The sequence below is a fragment of the Coregonus clupeaformis genome, chromosome 30 (genome assembly GCF_020615455.1).
Source record: "Coregonus clupeaformis isolate EN_2021a chromosome 30, ASM2061545v1, whole genome shotgun sequence".
NCBI classification, from domain to species: domain Eukaryota; kingdom Metazoa; phylum Chordata; class Actinopteri; order Salmoniformes; family Salmonidae; genus Coregonus; species Coregonus clupeaformis.
The window spans coordinates 27,706,433-27,727,398 of record NC_059221.1 but is presented as its reverse complement, the minus strand read 5'-3'; the positions used below and the strand labels follow the sequence as shown (position 1 = coordinate 27,727,398).

Here is a 20,966-nt window from a genome sequence, read left to right as displayed (position 1 = left end):
AGAGGCTGTGTCCTGGAGGGACGTTACATCCCCCTGAGGTGGCTGCAAACCCAGACAGCTATGGCTCCATCTGCTGGTATGGTCGGGAACTCCAACCCTCTATGGCCAATCTTCCCACGCAGCTGAAACCAATCAGGAGCTGATGAGCTGAAGGTTTGTTGAAGGGAAGAGACAGTCTCCAAGCTGGGCTCTCTGGAGGACAAGAGTGCTGCACGTCCACTTCCATGAGGAATATAAGGGTTTGGAGATACTTACCTTTGGGAAATACTCACCTTTGGATATATGCACCTGTGGAAATACGTGTGGGACATTTGGAAGGACGTTTTGCTGGGTTGGCCACTAGCTGCAACGTGGAATACAGTAAGACTGGGGAAAAGTTATTTGAGCGAGGGAGAGTTATGATTTTGGATGTGGAAGAGACATCCCTGAACTGTTAACCCTTAAAGAGCCACCAGAGAACAGAATTGTGTTATACTTTCGTTAGTTTCCCAAGACCTTTAATAAAATCCTTGTTTTGGTTGAACCTGGTCTCCTTGCACTACTTGAGCAATCCCGCTGAAAGCTGTGTAGCCTCTCGTGACATCACAATATATATTACTTAGAAGCTTAACAGACTGCAGGAGTGAGAATTTCTACTCACCCCATCCAGGACGTTCACGACAAGAAACACAACTACCACACAACTACTACAGCGTCGTCCGGGTTTGGCCGGTGTAGGCCGTCATCGTAAATAAGAATTTGTTCTTAACTGACTTGCCTAGTTAAATAAAGGTAAAATAAAAAGATAAAAAATAAAAATACCACAATGGCATGGTCAGAACACGGGGATGCACACCCACCACTACACCACTGACAGGACCACAACGAGAAACAATGGGCGAGCAAGCACCAGTCTGATGGGATGCAATGAGAGAGAGAGCCTACACATGCCAGGGGAAAAGTCTTATGGATGCAATAACTTAGGTTAAGGATGTATGGGTCTGGCTTTGAACACTTTAGCATTTCTGTCGCCATATTATGACCATTGTAGTGAGCCCAGCCTTTAAACATTGTGAGTTTTTAGTCATTGCTTTTCTCACTGTGTGTGTGCACGTGCGTGTTTTTTGTGTATTTTTTTTTACTGAGTGTGAATCACAGAGCAAACATGCTAGCTGCTGCTAACTTGAGCAGTGAAGGCTCAGTGGTTTTTGTGTGTGTTTGTGTGTGTGTGTGTGTGTGTATGGGGGGTGGGGGCTATAAAGTCAATAAAAGACTATAAAGTCTGGAATTCATTTCTGAAGACCAAATTGGTTTCATTGATAGTGTAATATGCAACTTATTAACACCACTGCTTTCACTACTTATGCAGCAGCATTAGAATCGATAAATCCAGTCAAGCAGTTACTGCAACATGTCTCTCTCTGGTTTCACTGCCCTTAATACTCCAGGAAATGTACACTGGATCCAATGAGATACTGTCTGTGTCCCAAATGGCACCCTATTCTATATATAGTGCACTACTTTGACCAGAGCCCTATGGGCGCCCTTTCCAAAGGTAGTGCACTACATTGGGAATAGGGTGCCATTTGGGATTCACCCTGAGTCATCAATTTATATCCTTAATGACTTACTTTATGTGTGTGTAGTTTCAAATGAACAGGAGCCCTAGCTAATGAGTAACCACTAATATAATATAACAGGGATAAAACTGAACCGAAGGAGGAAAAGTGAGGGTGAGGGTGTGTGAGCATCGGCATGTTCCACTGACCTGGGCTGGAGGCCGGGGCTCGCTGACTCACGAACAGGGCCTCCTGGTTGTCGGCCAGGGCCTGCTTAGCCAAGTAGCGCTCTCTCTTCATCTTCAGCTCCAGAGACTCAGGGACATCCGGCACCATCCAGTCTATTGCTCGCAGGACGAAAAACACTACGTGCTGGAGAGAGGGAGGGAGGGATGGAGGGAAAAGAGCATACATTGGCGGTGACAGGTAGGTAAAGGAGGATAAATAGAGAGAGAGAGAGAGAGAGATGGAAAAGAAGACATAGGGTGAAACTAGACAGAAACCTCAGCAGAAGAAGAAGGATTCTGAGGAGACTAATATCAATAGAGTAAAGGTGATAACATATAAAATAATAAAATACCTTGTAAAAGACTGGGAGGCAAAGATTAGCAAGCTTCAAATTATCACAGGTACACAATAACATACACAGGTTGTAGATAAGAGGGTAGGACAGAACAAGTAATTAATAGAAAGACGGACATGGCACAGTATAAGGAAAGAATGCAAAAGGCACAGGTTATATATAGGAGTAAGTGGAAAGAAGAGACAGACAGACAGACAGACAGACAGACAGACAGACAGACAGACAGACAGACATACAGAGTACCTCGAAAGCGATGATGAAGCCTAACCTCACAGCCAGGAGTTCCCAGTAAACCAGGGTGTAATTTCCATTGTTGTCCCTAAAGGCTTTATATCTACAGGCAACACAGAGCACACACATTCATGGTTGTCAACAACAGGTCAGGGTTGTCAACATCACCCATTCTGCCCTCTACTGGAAAGACTTGGAGATGAAATTTAAAACATGCTAAACAGGGGAGTTTGACTTGCATGGGAGTTTGGTATAAAAATCCTAATATAAGCATTTGTTGGCAGTGGCTAGTCTAACAAAACTAAACTGTGGATTGCTACGGAATCACATATCTAAACATGTCACTGAACTATGCCTTAAAGTATATACAACAGCTATACTATACTGTATCTACTATAGTGTGTTCCAGTGTGTATTTATGATCACTATTACCTGCACATGGGATGGCTGGTGTAGCTGGGCAGAGCATAGGCCAGAGTGAAATTAACATATCCGTTCAGATTGTTGTCAAACTTGTACTGGTAGAGCAGTCGCGGTAAGAAATCTGACGTGAAGGCGATCAAGAAAGCCTGAAAGGGGTAGATTGACATACAAAAGCATTTTAGATGGTACAGTAAATTAAAATGAACAGAAATTATAAAAACACTACATAATAATATTAGAATCCTTTCAATATACTGCTTAAAGGGACATTACAAAATCTAAGTTTATCAGATGTTTTCAGACCAGATATTTCCAGACCAATTTTGGAATTGAAAAAAATACAGCACACGGGTGATGAGGTCATCACAATGCGACTCACATTGATGATGACGGACAGGTGCGACAAGGCCTCCAGGATGTTGAACCACACGCCGATGTTCTGGGCGCGCTCGGCCACGGGCCTCCTGTACTCGCACACAAACTTGTGGGCATCCAGGCGCATTTCGGCCCAGTTGTTGAGCAGGGCGAAGAGTGGCGCCAGGGGGAACGCCGCCACGAATATGGTGATGAATCCAAACTGGAGCACTGTGGGATGGATGGAGAATGTCAGAGGTTAGCAACCCTACCGAGGAGGGTGAAATTAGGATGATAATGTAAGACAAAGTAATGCATCCACAATAGATCAACAATATCCACTTGTAAGAACAAACTATTTATTAAATATTGACACAGGAAGATGTATTAATTTGTATGTTTACAAAACCCTTTTGTGTTTGTTCTTTGTTTGCTCGTGTAGTTTTGAGTTATTTTTGCTTGATGGATTTGATAACTTTTATAACACTTGATGTATTTCATTTCACTTTTAGCCTTCAAAGATTGAATGGCTTGTATGCAATATAAATCAAAATCCACAAGTAATCTATTCGGATGGAAAAAGGACTCCTACTACTAACCCTCAGAGTGTGGTTGTTGTTGTTGTTGTCTTACCGATTTCCAGGTACTCCTCAAACAGGCCCTCACACTCTACCAGTTGATAGTCCTCCTCCCACCGCCGAGGCTCCTGGGATGCCTGCATTCCACGCACCTTATTCAGCGCCCTCTTCTGTTGCCATGCCTTCACCTTACTGAGGAGAGGAGGACAGGAAGAGAAGAGAGGACAGGAGAGAGAAAGCAAGAATGAGAGGAGAGGGGTGTAAGAATAATGCAAATAGAGCATTTCTCAGCATCTACTGCACCACCACTATAGCTCCTTTGCCGGCTGGCCCAATACTGCAGTACAGTATACTAAAGCCACATTGTACCACCCACACAGAGTTCCTATCATTATACAGAGACCATGGAGACTCTCACACTGTAGGAAACAAAATCAGAGGCAAACACTAGTAGCCAAATGTATTTGTCCTTAAGCCAACTCTTCATTGTCATGCTATATGGACAAGAGAAGGGTTGGCTAAAGCAAAGCAAATTGTGCTACCAGGCTATTTATACTCATGCCAAAGGAGTGAGATAAAGGATGACAGAATCAGTGAGGGGTGAATCCTATACTTAAGTCTAATTTCACTTAGTAATCCAATGATGTCAATGGTAGGATAAATGAAAATTCGACCTAAGTGGAAACTAGGATTTGCCCTCAAGTTAATAGTAGGAGAGTCAGGGAGGAAACCTACGGGATGACAAACTCCTGAACATTACTGATGAGCTGTTTCCCCACCATGATGATGAAGAGCTGCTCAGCCAGTTCAATGAAACAACCCCCTGGACCACACTGAAACACACACACACAAAGTAGAGAGACAAAAATAAATCCATCCAACATAAATATACCGGTAACGTGAAAAGGTCTTTATGAGAACATGGCTCTGTGTATGCAAATATGGGTTGTCATTTCTGAAAACGTACATCTTCATTTCTCATACCAAGCAAGGTACCATAGTGTCCAGGATATCCCACAAACCTGCCATTGGAATAGATACAAATGGTTGGTCTATTGCAGGGGTGTCAAACCAGCCAGATACCAGTAGCATCATGCTATAATAAACAGTACCTTCCCTTGAAGAATGCCACATAGAAGGGAGAGGAGTAGAAGTTGACAAACTGGAACACAAACACCTTGAAGGTAAACGCGTCTTCGTACTGTGTCTGTGTTCTGTGCATCTCTGTCCAAACATCCAAAAACAATAAAATCAATTCGTCAAAAATCTTTAAACAAATGTTATTCCACCAGAGAAAGGTAAAAACCTTTGAGGGTAAGATTATACATGAAATGCACGTTACAGGAACAAAATGTATCTGCTGTACTGTAATGGCATTTGAATCTTGGACTATACACCACCACTTTCAATATACTGCTAAGTTTTTAAATAGTCTTCACACTTATCTGATAGACAATGTTTTCTTTTTGAGGCCACTGTGATAGATGCAGACGCTTAATCAAAACCCAAGGAAGTAGATTTCTCTGTGGGTAGATGTATTGATTGGTAGTGTATTGGCTGAGGCAGATAGGGAGGTGGCTGAGGGCTGTGTTCTTACCCCATTTAGTGAGCTGCAGTGCCAACGCAGTATAGACCTGCCCCATCAGCAGAATCAGGGCCAGATTCACCAAACTGCTGGAGATATTGGCAATGTTCCCTGCCTGAGGGAACACACACACGCGCACACACAGAAAATCTGAGCTAATGTATCAATCTGAGCTAACGTATCTGCTGGCATTAGCTAAATGGCGGATGTCACCCATTGTCAGGTGTTTTGAAGGGTATTCTGATCCAGTGTCAGCAGCTTTATTCATCAGAGCAGAGTGTATTGTGCTGTACCTGAGTACGCAGCACAACGCTGCCTGTGCGGTACATCATCACACTCACTATCCCACGATACATGATCACTGTCACCAGGAAGATCATCACCACACACAACTGGGGACAGACAGGGGTAGACAGAGGAAAGAGAAGTGAGGTGAATAAGATGAATATTAGTTCAACTACACCTCAAATACAGTACACTAAAATGGCATCCTTTCCTCACCTTTTCCACTAGGGTACAACGTTTTCCCTGACCGTGTGGCCTGGCCAGGAACAACTTTGGGATTTCTGTATTAGCCTATAAGGAGGGTTTTGAATTTTAACTGGTCAGGTCTCATGATAATGAATAACTGTTCAAGATCTGTTTGTGCCGTAATACCAACTCCTTTAGTCATTGTCATGTCAGTGACAGTGGCAGATCTGGTACCCGGCTACCCCTGGTGTGCTCTGCCACATCAATAAACACAAAGCAAAGGACACAAAGAGAGTAAAACTCAGTGTCTTACCATGATGATGATGACCATGGAGCCAGTGAGCATGCGGGACAGCCGGGCCTTCTCTGGGAAGTAGGGCTCTTTCACTCCCGTCACTGGAGCCATGGCCGCAAACTCAGGCCGCGGACGCTCCTAGATACAAACACATGCCATGCACCAATGTGGAACATACAGTGGGGTCCGGAATTATTGACACCCTTGATAAAGATTAGCAATAATGACTGTATAAAATAAATAATTCAAATACTGAGCTATGTTGTATGCTAAAAAAAAAAGAAGAAAAAAAGGGACATTATATTAATATAATTATTTTTTATACTAATACAATTGCTCAGAGAAAGATTTTGTTTAACAAGTAATACTTTTTTCTCTCTCAAAAAGGTAGGGCTCAAAATTATTGACACCCCTTAAGATTCTTATAAAGTAGTCAAACGTAGTATTTGGTCCCATATTCCTAGTACGCAATTGACTCTCCAAACTTGTTGGATGTATTTACAGTTAGTTTTGGTTTTGTTTGAGATTATTTTGTGCCCAATAGAAATGGTAAATAATATATTGTGCCATTTTTGAGTCCCTTTTGTTGTAAATAAGAATAGTTTCTAAACACATTAATGTGGATGCTACCATGATTACGGATAATCCTGAATGAATTGTGAATAATGATGAGTGAGAAAGTTACAGAGGGTCAAAGATCATACCCCCAATACATGCTAACCTCTCACCATTACCAATAACAGGGGAGGATATCATGTCTTGGGGGTATGATCTTTGACCCTCTGTAACTTTCTCACTCACACATATCACAGAATTACAAAAGTATAGAAATTGAAATTAATGAAAATCCTTTAATGAATTGGCTCTAATCCAGACCTCCTCCTCCTGGAAGTCCATGCAGTCCCAGTGGTGAGCCAGGGTGGCCATCTTGCGTTTCTAGTACTCCAGGAAGGTGACTGCCCAGAAGGACATTAACACACTGAAGAAGACTGTCCCGGGGTGGTCAAACAGGTAGCCCACCAGCCAACACAGACACACCACATTCGGAAAGTCTTCAAAGCCCTTCACTTTTTCCACATTTTGTTACGTTACAGCCTTATTCTAAAATGTTTTAAATATTTTTTTTACCTCATCAATCGATACACAATACCCCATAATGACAAAGCAAAAAACGTTTTTTAGAAATTGTAATATAACAAATTTATTAAAAATAAAAAATGGAAATATATCATTTATATAAGTATTCAGACCCTTTACTTAGTACTTTGTTGAAGCACCTTTGGCAGCGATTACAGCATCGAATCTTCTTGGGTATGATACTACAAGCTTGGTACACCTGTATTTGGGGAGTTTCACCCAGTCTTCTCTGCAGATCCTCTCAAGCTCTGTCAGGTTGAATGGGGAGTGTCGCTGCACAGCTATTTTCAGGTCTCTCCAGAGATGTTCGATTGGGTTCAATTCCGGTCTCTGGCTGGGCCATTCAAGGACATTCAGAGCGTGTCCCAAAGCCACTCCTGCGTCGTCTTAGCTGTATGCTTAGGGTCGTTGTCCTGTTGGAAGGTGAACCTTCGCCCCAGTCTGAGGTCCTGAGCGCTCTTGAGCAGGTTTTCATCAAGGATCTCTCTGTACTTTGCTCCGTCATCTTTCCCTCGATCCTGACTAGTCTCACAGTCCCTGCCGCTGAAAAACATCCCCACAGCATGATGCTGCCACCACCAGGTTTCCTCAAGACGTGACGCTTGGCATTCAGGCCAAAGAGTTCAATCTTGGTTTCATCAGACCAGAGAATCTTGTTTCTTATGGTCGGAGTCCTTTAGGTGCCTTTTGGCAAACACCAAGCGGGCTGTCATGTGCCTTTTACTGATGAGTGGCTTCCGTCTGGCCACTCTACGATAAAGGCCTGATTGGTGGAGTGCTGCAGAGATGGTTGTCCTTCTGGAAGGTTCTCCCATCTCCACAGAGGAACTCTGGAGCTATGTCAGAGTGACCATCGAGTTCTTGGTCACCTCCCTGACCAAGGCCCTTCTCCCCCGATTGCTCGGTTTGGCCGGGCGGCCAGCTCTAGGAGGAGTCTTGGTGGTTCCAAACGTCTTCCATTTAAGAATTATGAAGGCCACTGGGTTCTTGGGGACCTTGAATGCTGCAGAAATGGTTTGGTACCCTTGGCACAGATCTGTGCCTCAACACAATCCTGTCTCGGAGCTCTACGGACAATTCCTTTGACCTCATGGCTTGTTTTTTGCTCTGACATGCACTGTCAACTGTGGGACCTTATATAGACAGGTGTGTGCCTTTTCAAATCATGTCCAAGCAATTGAATTTACCACAGGTTGACTCCAAATATAGTTGTAGAAACATCTCAAGGATGAACAATGGAAACAGGATGCACCTGAGCTCAATTTCGAGTCTCATAGCAAATAGTTATGTAAAGAAGGTATTTCTGTTTTTTAAATTTAATACATTTGGTAACATTTCTAAACACCTCTTTTTGGTTTGTCATTATGGGGTATTGTGTGTAGATTGCTGAGGAAATGTGTTTATTTGATCAATTTTAGAATACGCCTATAACGTAACAAAATGTGGAGGGGTCTTAGTACTTTCCGAAGGCACTGTATATATACAGTACCAGTCAAAAGTTTGGACACACCTACTCCTTGTAGGGTTTTTCTTAATCTTTACTATTTTTTACATTGTAGAATATTAGTGAAGACATCATAACTATGAAATAACACATATGGAATCATGTAGTAACCAAAAAAGTGTTAAACAAATCAAAATATATTTTATATTTGAGATTCTTCAAATAGCCACCCTTTGCCTTGATGACAGCTTTGCACACTCTTGGCATTCACTCAACCAGCTTCACCTGGAATGCTTTTCCAACAGTCTTGAAGGAGTTCCCACATATGCTGAGCACTTGGCTGCTTTTCCTTCACTCTGCGGTCCGACTCATCCCAAACCATCTCAATTTGGTTGAGGTCAGGGGATTGTGGAGGCCAGGTCATCTGATGCAGCACTCCATCACTCTCCTTATTGGTAAAATAGCCTTTACACAGCCTGGAGGTGTGTTGGGTCATTGTCCTGTTGAAAAACAAATGATAGTCCCACTAAGCCCAAACCAGATGGGATGGCGTATCGCTGTGGAATGGTGTGGTAGCCATGCTGGTTAAGTGTGCCTTGAATTCTAAATAAATCATAGACAGTGTCACCAGCAAAGCACCCCCACACCATAACACCTTCCCCTCCATGCTTTACGGAAATAACTACACATGAGGATATCATCCGTTCACCCACACCGTATCTCACAAAGACACAGTGGTTGGAACCAAAAAACTCAAATTTGGACCAGACCAGGACACATTTCCACCGGTCTAATGTCCATTGCTCGTGTTTCTTGGCCCAAGCAAGTCTCTTCTTCTTTATTGGTGTCCTTTAGTAGTGGTTTCTTTGCAGCAATTCAACCATGAAGACCTGATTCACACAGTCCCCTCTGAACAGTTGATGTTGAGATGTTTCTGTTACTTGAACTCTGTGAAGCATTTATTTGGGCTACAATTTCTGAGGCTGGTAACTCAAATGAACTTATCCTCTGCAGCAGAGGTAACTCTGGGTCTTCCATTCCTGTGGCGGTCCTCATGAGAGTCAGTTTCATCATAGGTCTTGATGGTTTTTGCGACTGCACTTGAAGAAACTTTCAAAGTTCTTGACATTTTCCATATTGACTGACCTTCATGTCTTAAAGTAATGATGGACTGTCGTTTCTCTATGCTTATTTGAGCTGTTCTTGCCATAATATGGACTTGGTCTTTTACCAAATAGGGCTATCTTCTGTATACCCCCCCTACCTTGTCACAACACAACTGATTGGCTCAAACACATTAGGAAGGAAAGAAATTACACAATTTAACTTTTAACAAGGCACATCTGTTAATTGAAATGCTTTTCAAATCAAATCAAATCAAATTGTGTTTGTCACATACAACAGGTGTAGAACTTGCTTGGCGCAGTCTCCCGAGTGGCGCAGTGGTCTAAGGCACTGCATCGCAGTGCTAGCTGTGCCACTAGAGATCCTGGTTCGAATCCAGGCTCTGCTGTAGCCGGCCGCAACCGGGAGACCAATGGGGCGGCGCACAATTGGCCCAGCGTCGTCCAGGGTAGGGGAGGGAATGGCCGGCAGGGAGGTAGCTCAGTTGGTAGAGCATGGCGTTTGCAACGGCAGGGTTGTGGGTTCGATTCCCATGGGGTATGAAAATAAATAAAAAATAATGTATGCACTAACTGTAAGTCGCTCTGGATAAGAGCGTCTGCTAAATGTAAATGTAATGTATGTATGTAACTTACAGTGAAATGCTTACTTACAAGCCCTTAACCAACAATGTAGTTTTAAGAAAGAATACCAAAAAAAATAGCAAAAAAATACTATATAACATTATACGAAATAAAAGTAACAAATAATCAAAGAGCAGCAGTAAAAATAGTGAGGGTATATACAGGGGGTTCCGGTACCGAGTCAATGTGCGGGGGCACCGGTTAGTCGAGGTGAATGTAGGTGGAATTATTAAAGTGACTATGCATAGATAATAAACAGAGAATAGTAGCAGCGTAAAAGAGGGGTGGGTGGGGGGGGGGCAATGCAAATAGTCTGGGTAGCCATTTGATTAGATTATCAGGAGTTATGGCTTGGGGGTAGAAGCTGTTTAGAAGCCTCTTGGACCTAGACTTGGCGCTCCGGTACCGCTTGCCATGCAGTAGCAGAGAGAACAGTCTATGACTAGGGTGGCTGGAGTCTTTGACAATTTCTAAGGCCTTCCTCTGACACCGCCTGGTATAGAGGTCCTGGATGGCAGGAAGCTTGGCCCCAGTGATGTACTGGGCCGTACACACTACCATCTGTAGTGCCTTGCGGTCAGAGGCCGAGCAGTTGCCATACCAGGCAGTGATGCAACCAGTCAGGATGCTCTCGGTGGTGTAGCTGTAGAATCTTTTGAGGATCTGAGGACCCATGCCAAATATTTTCAGTCTCCTTAAGGGGAATCGGTTTTGTCGTGCCCTCTTCACGACTGTCTTGGTGTGCTTGGACCATGTTAGTTTGTTGGTGATGCGGACACCAAGGAACTTGAAGCTCTCAACCTGCTCCACTACAGCCCGTCGATGAGAATGGGGGTGTGCTCGGTCTTTTTTCCTGTAGTCCACAATCATCTCCTTGGTCTTGATCACGTTGAGGGAGAGGTTGTTGTCCTGGCACCACACGGCCAGGTCTCTGACCTCCCTATAGGCTGTCTCGTTGTTGTCGGTGATCAGGCCTACCGCTGTTGTGTCATCGGCAAACTTAATGATGGTGATGGAGTCATGCCTGGCCATACAGTCATGGGTGAACAGGGAGTACAGGAGGGGACTGAGCACGCACCCCTGAGGGGCCCCCGTGTTGAGGATCAGCATGGCGGATATGTTGTTACCTACCCTTACCACCTGGGGGCGGCACATCATGAAGTCCAGGATCCAGTTGCAGAGGGAGGTGTTTAGTCCCAGGGTCTTTAGCATAGTGATGAGCTTTGAGGGCACTATGGTGTTGAACACTGAGCTGTAGTCAATGAATAGCATTCTCACATACAGTGGGGGAAAAAAGTATTTAGTCAGCCACCAATTGTGCAAGTTCTCCCACTTAAAAAGATGAGAGAGGCCTGTAATTTTCATCATAGGTACACGTCAACTATGACAGACAAATTGAGAAATGTTTTTCCAGAAAATCACATTGTAGGATTTTTAATGAATTTATTTGCAAATTATGGTGGAAAATAAGTATTTGGTCACCTACAAACAAGCAAGATTTCTGGCTCTCACAGACCTGTAACTTCTTCTTTAAGAGGCTCCTCTGTCCTCCACTCGTTACCTGTATTAATGGCACCTGTTTGAACTTGTTATCAGTATAAAAGACACCTGTCCACAACCTCAAACAGTCACACTCCAAACTCCACTATGGCCAAGACCAAAGAGCTGTCAAAGGACACCAGAAACAAAATTGTAGACCTGCACCAGGCTGGGAAGACTGAATCTGCAATAGATAAGCAGCTTGGTTTGAAGAAATCAACTGTGGGAGCAATTATTAGGAAATGGAAGACATACAAGACCACTGATAATCTCCCTCGATCTGGGGCTCCACGCAAGATCTCACCCCGTGGGGTCAAAATGATCACAAGAACGGTGAGCAAAAATCCCAGAACCACACGGGGGGACCTAGTGAATGGCCTGCAGAGAGCTGGGACCAAAGTAACAAAGCCTACCATCAGTAACACACTACGCCGCCAGGGACTCAAATCCTGCAATGCCAGGCGTGTCCCCCTGCTTAAGCCAGTACATGTACAGGCCCGTCTGAAGTTTGCTAGAGTGCATTTGGATGATCCAGAAGAGGATTGGGAGAATGTCATATGGTCAGATGAAACCAAAATATAACTTTTTGGTAAAAACTCAACTCGTCGTGTTTGGAGGACAAAGAATGCTGAGTTGCATCCAAAGAACACCATTCCTACTGTGAAGCATGGGGGTGGAAACATCATGCTTTGGGGCTGTTTTTCTGCAAAGGGACCAGGACGACTGATCCGTGTAAAGGAAAGAATGAATGGGGCCATGTATCGTGAGATTTTGAGTGAAAACCTCCTTCCATCAGCAAGGGCATTGAAGATGAAACGTGGCTGGGTCTTTCAGCATGACAATGATCCCAAACACACCGCCCGGGCAATGAAGGAGTGGCTTCGTAAGAAGCATTTCAAGGTCCTGGAGTGGCCTAGCCAGTCTCCAGATCTCAACCCCATAGAAAATCTTTGGAGGGAGTTGAAAGTCCGTGTTGCCCAGCGACAGCTCCAAAACATCACTGCTCTAGAGGAGATCTGCATGGAGGAATGGGCCAAAATACCAGCAACAGTGTGTGAAAACCTTGTGAAGACTTACAGAAAACGTTTGACCTGTGTCATTGCCAACAAAGGGTATATAACAAAGTATTGAGAAACTTTTGTTATCGACCAAATACTTATTTTCCACCATAATTTGCAAATAAATTCATTAAAAATCCTACAATGTGATTTTCTGGATTTTGTTTTTTCATTTTGTCTGTCATAGTTGATGTGTACCTATGATGAAAAGTACAGGCCTCTCTCATCTTTTTAAGTGGGAGAACTTGCACAATTGGTGGCTGACTAAATACTTTTTTTCCCCACTGTAGATACTTTTGTACATGTTTCCTCCAGCATCTTCACAAGGTCATTTGCTGTTGTTCTGGGATTGATTTGCACCTTTCGCACCAAAGTACGTTAATTTCTAGGAGACAGAACGTATCTCCTTCCTGAGCGGTATGACGGCTGTGTGGTCCCATGGTGTTTATACTTGGGTACTATTGTTTGTACAGATGAACATGGTACCTTCAGGCGTTTGGAAATTGCTCTCAAGGATGAACCAGACTTGTGGAGGTCTACAATTTGTTTTCTGAGGTCTTGGCAGATTTCTTTTGATTTTCCCATGATGTCAAGCAAAGAGGCACGGAGTTTAAAGGTAGGCCTTGAAATACATCCACAAGTACACCTCCAATTGACTCAAATTATGTCAATTAGCCTATCAGAAGCTTCTAAACCATGACATCATTTTCTGGAATTTTCCAAGCTGTTTAAAGACACAGCCAACTTAGTGTATGTAAACTTCTGACCCACTGGAATTGTGATACAGTGAATTATAAGTGAAATAATCTGTCTATAAACAATTGTTGGAAACATTACTTGTGTCATGCACAAAGTAGATGTCCTAACCGACTGCCAAAACGATAGTTTGTTAACAAGACCTTTTTGGAGTGGTAAGTTTGGGTGTAATGTGTATATTTATGTTATATATACAGGGCACATTTGTAAAAGAGACCTATGTCTAAACATGTCTTCCCTGTTAAAATAAAGGTTCAATAAAAAATATACTGTAAATGTCCAGCATACAGTACCTTAACCATGGGGCAGATATCAGACATGTTCCAGGCCTTGCAGGTCTTACAGAGAGGACACATCAGGCAGCTGTTCCCACTGTTACAGATCTCCTTGCTGTGGACAGTCAGGCACAGAATCACATACACAGACTTCACTACTTTCAGTCCATACTCCCTATGGGCCTTGGTCAAAAGTAGCGCACTATATAGTGAATAGGGTGCCATTTCAGACACATTTGCATTTACAGTAATGTGAAAATGATTATCCCTTGATTGCTTGCTACAGAGTACATCACCAGAGACTAAGGCTCTCTGGCTTTTATATTGTACAGTGATTGATAGCACTAATCCACAATGAACATGAGGAGTTACACTAATGTCCTTGGGCCTGTAAGTGGCTCAATGCTTTTCTTCCTTCTCTCTGTTATTGGATCTTTAGACTCCCTATCTTTATGGCCTGGTAAATTGACTGTGAGTCACCACCAAGCCATCAAACACTGGTCCCGAGAAAGTATTCTCTCGTGGACAGATTCTGCGTGTAAACAAACGGCGAGAAAAACAAGTGACAAAGTTTTGCACATATTTTACTACCGCGTAACCGAAATGACTGCGAAAGCAATGGTCAGCAGTTGCCATTGAAACACATTGCAGACACAGGGAACATTGACAAGACATGGTCTTTTGTAGCTCAGTTGGAAGAGCATGGCGCTTAAAATGCCAGGGTAGTGCGTTTGATTCCCGGGACCACCCATACGTAAAATGTATGCACGCATTACTTTAAGTTGCTTTGGATAAAAGCGTCTGCTAAATGGCATATATTATATTATTATTTTCCCCGACACACACATAGACGGACACACAAGCACGCACACACAGACGCTTTCACTCTCTCTCACACACACACACACACCTTACTTCCTGGTCGAGGTTTGACGGTCAAACAGTATACTTTAGCTTCCCCACACCGTTAGAGTGCATAGTTTATTGAGTGTTGCGTGGAAGCTAAAGTATATGTTCATATTCCTGTGTTCTATTGAAGTTTAAAACATGGCTTACCACTATTATTGATGTGTTCATATTTATCATTTATAATATATTACCTAAATATTTTTGTTTACCTTTTTCATGCCTTTATTGAAGTTGATTGTCAATTATGTAATTGGTATGGTTTGTGATGCATTCTGGGTGATGTTGCTATAAGAAGACACACACATGCACACACACACACACTCAGCGAAGCAATGCAACAGACTAAGTACTGCATTGGTAAACTGAAGAGGACTCTCATGGGTAATGCATTATGTCTTAAGACTGGTACAGGCGGCCTGCGTAACTTGTATAAATTGTAACATCACTTTGAGCCATCTTTTTGCCTCTATTTGTAGTAAAGATAATTATAATAAGAGCTCTATACTGTACAGTTTTCAAACCATGAACCTTGATTACAGCCAAAGGAATGAATGTGTTAGAAAAGCATTGCAAGTGATGGAGTTTCAGGACTCACGCAGGAGTTTTGGTCCCAATGGACATGTCTCTTGACACAAAGACAAAGGTCCCCACCACCGATGCTGGGAGCAGCCAGGCTGTGTAGAACCCTACAGAGGAGGACCAGAGAGACACAAACCTCCTCCTCAACACCTCTCTCTCACACAACACAATGGGGGTTACTCACAAAACTGTACTGTTGTGGTAAATTGACCACATATCTTAACAAAAATGGACATGGTATAAGAGTGAATAGACATTGTAGCATTTCTTTCATCAAAGTCTTCTTGAGTATGATGTGTGCCTCTAAATGTGTTCAGTTTCATGAATCCCCCCACCACCAAGTATAACCATATAAGCAGTACAGAATTAAATAATGGTATTGTATCAGATATAATATGAGGAATCCTGCTTACCCAGCCAGGCAAAGTAAAAGGCTATCTTCTCTCCAAAGTATTCTCTGATGTGGTCCAGTGGCTGGTACTTGTACCACGTAGACCAGCGGGCCCAATACTGGAACAAGACCTGCCTCTGGTTGAGCTCATCTGGACATACCTCATACGCTGGCAGCTCAAAGGGGCCCTGAGAAACTCACACACAGGTATGCATGTACGCATGCACACACACAAACACACTTGCCGCACACACAAACACATGTACACGCACACGCGCACATGGATGCAAGCACACACACATGTGCACATACACACACATTTAACACAGACTACTGTAATAGGCACGTCTTTGCGCGTGGCGGTACATTAAGAATGTGTCTGACCTCATGCAAGGGAAACGCTGCAGTGTACGCCCCCTCGTTGAGCAGTCGAGCCACGCCCATCTCCGCTCGCTTCCTCTTGCCGTACACCGTCCTCGCCAGAAGCTCATACACCTGCCATGGACTGCCAGTTGGCCATATAAGAATGACATAGGTTGACGTAGAGCCTATTTGACCACATATACAGCGCATTCGGACCCCTTGACTTTTTCCAAATTTTTCCCCTCATCAATCTACACACAATACACCATGATGACAAAGCAAAAACAGTTTTTTAGAAATCTTTGCTAATTTATTAAAAATACTAAAATAAAATAAAATATCACATTTACATAAGTATTCAGACCCTTTACTCAGCACTTTGTTGAAGCACCTTTGGCAACGATTACAGCATTGCGTCGTCTTGGGTTTGACGCTACAAGCTTGGCACAAGATTCTCTGGTCTCATGAAACCAAGATCGAATCCTTTGGCCTGAATGCCAAGCGTCAAGTCTGGAGGAATCCTGGCCCCATCCCTACGGAGAAACATGGTGGTGGCAGCATGGTGGGGATGTTTTTCAGCGGCAGGGACTGGGAGACTAGTCAGGATCGAGGAAAAGATGAACGGAACAAAGTACAGAGAGATCCTTGATGAAAACCTGCTCCAGAGCGCTCAGGACCTCAGACTGGAGTGAAGGTTCACCTTCCAACAGGACAACAACCCTAAGCACACAGCCAAGACAATGCAGGAGTGGCTTTGGGACAAGTTTCTGAATGTCCTTGAGTGGCCCAGTCAGAGCCCGGACTTGAAAATAGAGACCTGAAAATAGCTGTGCAGCGACGCTCCCCATCCAACCTGACAGAGCTTGAGAGGATCTGCAGAGAAGAATGGGAGAAACTCCCCAAATACAGGTGTGCCAAGCTTGTAGCGTCATACCCAAGAAGACTTGAGTCTGTAATTGCTGCCAAAGGTGCTTCAGCAAAGTACTGTGTAAAGCTCATATTTATGTAAATGTGATATTTCAATTATTATTTTTGTATACATTTGCAAAATTTTCTAAAAACCTGTTTTTGCTTTGTCATTATGGGGTATTGTGTGTAGATTGATGAGGGGAAAAAACAATTTAATCAATTTTAGAATAAGGCTGTAACGTAACAAATTGTGGAAAAAGTCAAGGGGTCTGAATAATTTCCGAAGGCACTGTCGGTAGGCCTATATATGTCCATCTACACTGAGTACACAAAACATTAAGAACACCTGCTTTCCATGGCATAGACTGACCAGGTGAAAGCTATGATCCCTAATTGATGTCACTTGTTAAATCCACTTAAATCAGTGTAGATGAAGGGGAGGATTTTTAAGCCTCGCGACAATTGAGACATGGATTTTGTATGTGTGCCATTCAGAGGGTGAATGGGCAAGGCAAATGGTTTAAGTGCCTTTGAACGGGGTATGGTAGTAGGTGCCAGGAGCACCGGTTTGAATCAAGGACTGCAACGCTGCTGTGTTTTTCACGCTCAACAGTTTCCCATGTGTATCAAGAATGGTCCACCACCCAAAGGACATCCAGCCAACTTGACAGCTGTGGGAAGCGTTGGAGTCAACATGGGCCAGCATCCCTGTGGAACGCTTGACACCTTGTAGAATCCATGCCCCGATGAATTGAGGCTGTTCTGAGGGAAAAAGGGGGGGTTGGAACTCAATATTAGGAAGGTGTTCTTAACGTTTTGTACACTCAGTGTATATCTGGGGTACGTCCATCGTTACACAACATATGGGTAAAGATATAAAAAAGTCAATGGATGCACTCACTATATGGTGTCTCTGTGTGTTAGTGAAGTAAGTGTCATGGTCCTCAAAGCCGATGAACCTGAGAAGGGACAAACAGAGCCAAGTTAAACCTGTAGTCATTTACACACATACAGTAACAGAGAGCTCTATGAGGATCAGCACGCAATGTGGTTCAACTAAAGTTTGAGAATCCTCAATCAAAACCGACATCAGGAAGTTTCCGGGATGGATGTAGGGACTCACTTCTCCATCTTTGACTTGCGAAAGGCACAAGTGTAGTAGTCCAGTGGCCTGTTGGGCATGGACTGCGCCATGACGTTGGGAATGCAGGATCCGGTCAGACGTATTGAAGTCCGGGTTTGGTTGGGCCTGCGACATAAAAACAATGTTCTTCGTAACACTTAACACACCATAGTATTGGTGTTACCGTATTCTATACTACTATATTTTGCACTACCGTAAAGTGTAGCACTAGCACTGACCTGTAGGGGCGCTCTTTGAATGAGCTCCTCTGCGTAATAAACCAACACATCCCAGGGGGCGCTAAGTTTCAGATAATGGATAGATTTTTTCACGCTCGCTGTCTCATCCTAATGCCAAACAATTACAGAACAGTCACAAAATTATGAATTATTTAGTACAGTATTAGATTGACCAGTAGAACTGTCAACAGAGCATTAGCATTAAGAAGGAACAATTGTCCTCTCTACGGTAACATACAAATACAATGTTATTGGGAAAGTAGGAACACGATCTAACCACTTGTTGAGCTAGGTGATCTAGAAGTGTACATCATAACAATTATGTTACCTTTTCCAGCAGCAGGCCGGCAATCTGCAGGTTTTGGGTGAATTTGTCCCGCCATCGAGCCAGCTGAGCCTTTCTCCGTTCAGACCTGCTGCTTCCCTCCTCTGGCCCGCCCCCGACCACCCCCTGACTGCTGGTCTCCAATCTCCCCCTCTTTCGGGAGCGACGCTTTCTCCGTTTCACCTCCCACACTAGAACAAAGTCTGATTCAGGTTCAGCCAGACAAAGCCACAGGTTAGAGTTTGATTGGTGGCTTGTTCTTTATACTGTCTGTTACCAAGGATATGGACCAACTCAGTGGGCCTGTGGTTAGTGTTCACCCTGAGAATGGAAGGTTGGGAGTTCGATCTCCGGACGAGTCATACAAAAGACTGTAAAACTGGGATCCAATGCATCTCTGCTTGGCACTCAGCATTAAGGAGATAGATTGGGGTTAAGGCCCTGCGATAAACTAGGTCCTATCCAGGGGGTGTGCTTGTACGTACATCAAGCTGCCTCATGCTACAGAAACAGGAGGTAGGCTTCTGCTCCTATGAGTCGTTCCAGCTCGCACAAGCAAAGGCTTGTGAGAGGCTACTTACTTGCCAGGGACCTGCCACTCTGTTCCTGGAAAGCTACTGGGTGTGCAGGCTTTTATTCCAGCCATGCACTAACACACCTGATTCAAATGATGAAAGTCCAGCGTGAAGACCATGATTATTTGAAACAGGTGTCTTAGTGCTGGGTTGGAAAAAAAGCCTGCATAACCATTAACTCTCTAGGACTGAAGTTGGAGAGCGCTGGTCTCTACTGACTATCTTGCATTTCAGTTGTATTGGATATATTACAAACGCAATGTAAAACATGTCATATTCAATTCAACTTGTTAAACATTCAAGTCAATTTAACCTAAATAAAATAGAATGTAATATTGTATAGATATACAAAAGGCTTAAAAAGCACCTATTTTGGTTCTTCCATCTCTGAAGTAGTTCCCTCCTAGGGGTTGTGCCAGTTGGCTACTCGTTCTATCGCAGCACACATAGATGGGTTCATCATTATCCTCTTCATCAGAAGCAGCCACTGCAGATGAAAGCTGAAAATATTTCCATTACATAGTGGTGAATAACAAAGTCAATTTACATAGCAGATAAACAAAAAGGACAAGAAAACTGTATTAACTCTGTAGCTACTGCAATAGGCAACAGCATAAAAGCTTCTATTCGCAATATGGATTCCAGATCACATCACCATAAAATAGCATTCTAGTCAAAATGAAAATACTGCTTTTAGTGCCAATGATCTTTCAGATCATATCGACATCAGTACAACTAGGAGGAGAATACTTGAAGTCAAATCAGTAAGAAACCCCATTCAAGATGTACTGCAACATTCAACATTCCAGGTCATCAGCAATAGGATGAGATCAGGGAGGGAGTGGGGGATACTTACACATCTTGGTGGGATGAAGCCCCCGTTCTGCAGACTCCCATAGCGGTCTGTGGTTTGGGGTTCGCCCCGATCGCCCGTCACGTAGTCCAGATCCAACAGCACCTCCCTGTCACTTCCTGTGGCCAGGAACAACTCCGAGCCCTTCCTTAGCATGGTGAAGAAGACGAGGAGGGTCTGCGAGTGTCAGTCTGTAGTCAGTCTGCACAAAGGCCCACCAAACACAACATACAGGCATAAACATACACACTGTATGTCACATGTACCGTACCTAGACACTCCCACACTGATGAAGGTACACATGCAATGTTTTAAATAATTAATAAATTGCTATCATTCAAATCTGATCAAAATGAAGAGGAAGAATGGATATGGTATTCCAGTGGAGCGGGGAAAGGAAAGGATGATACTTCTACCTCAGTGGAGAGGGGGCTGGAAATGGAAGGGAAGAACGGGTGGATCTGCAGTAATCTCTGCCTTCTCTCCTCTCTCTGCATCCTTCTCTCCTCCCTCCACTGGGAGAGAGCCGAACAGAGTGGGATACCGTAATCCTCCCAGCAAAAAAGCAGCCGAGTTTTGCTCCATCAACTTTCAGCAGAGGAAACATGCACATGCCCCCACGCCAGTAAATAATGTAACACCCAATTACTAGGATTTTATAGGGTAGGGAGAGAGTGCTGTAGGG

At 43.6% G+C, this 20,966-nt stretch overlaps 1 protein-coding gene across 1 annotated transcript; it reads right to left on the bottom strand.

Annotated features, from left to right (window-relative positions):
- Nucleotides 1-1,598: 1,598 nt before the first annotated feature.
- Nucleotides 1,599-20,437, bottom strand: ano11 (anoctamin 11). The gene is given in 21 exon segments (XM_045209389.1): nt 1,599-1,910; nt 2,365-2,455; nt 2,785-2,921; nt 3,155-3,360; nt 3,763-3,899; nt 4,443-4,540; nt 4,675-4,729; nt 4,820-4,931; nt 5,305-5,407; nt 5,586-5,684; nt 6,077-6,196; nt 6,935-7,079; nt 14,035-14,130; nt 15,520-15,610; nt 15,917-16,082; nt 16,279-16,389; nt 18,068-18,125; nt 18,290-18,373; nt 18,375-18,415; nt 18,529-18,636; nt 20,285-20,437. Coding segments are annotated over 21 exon segments (2,523 nt in total).
- Nucleotides 20,438-20,966: the final 529 nt, after the last annotated feature.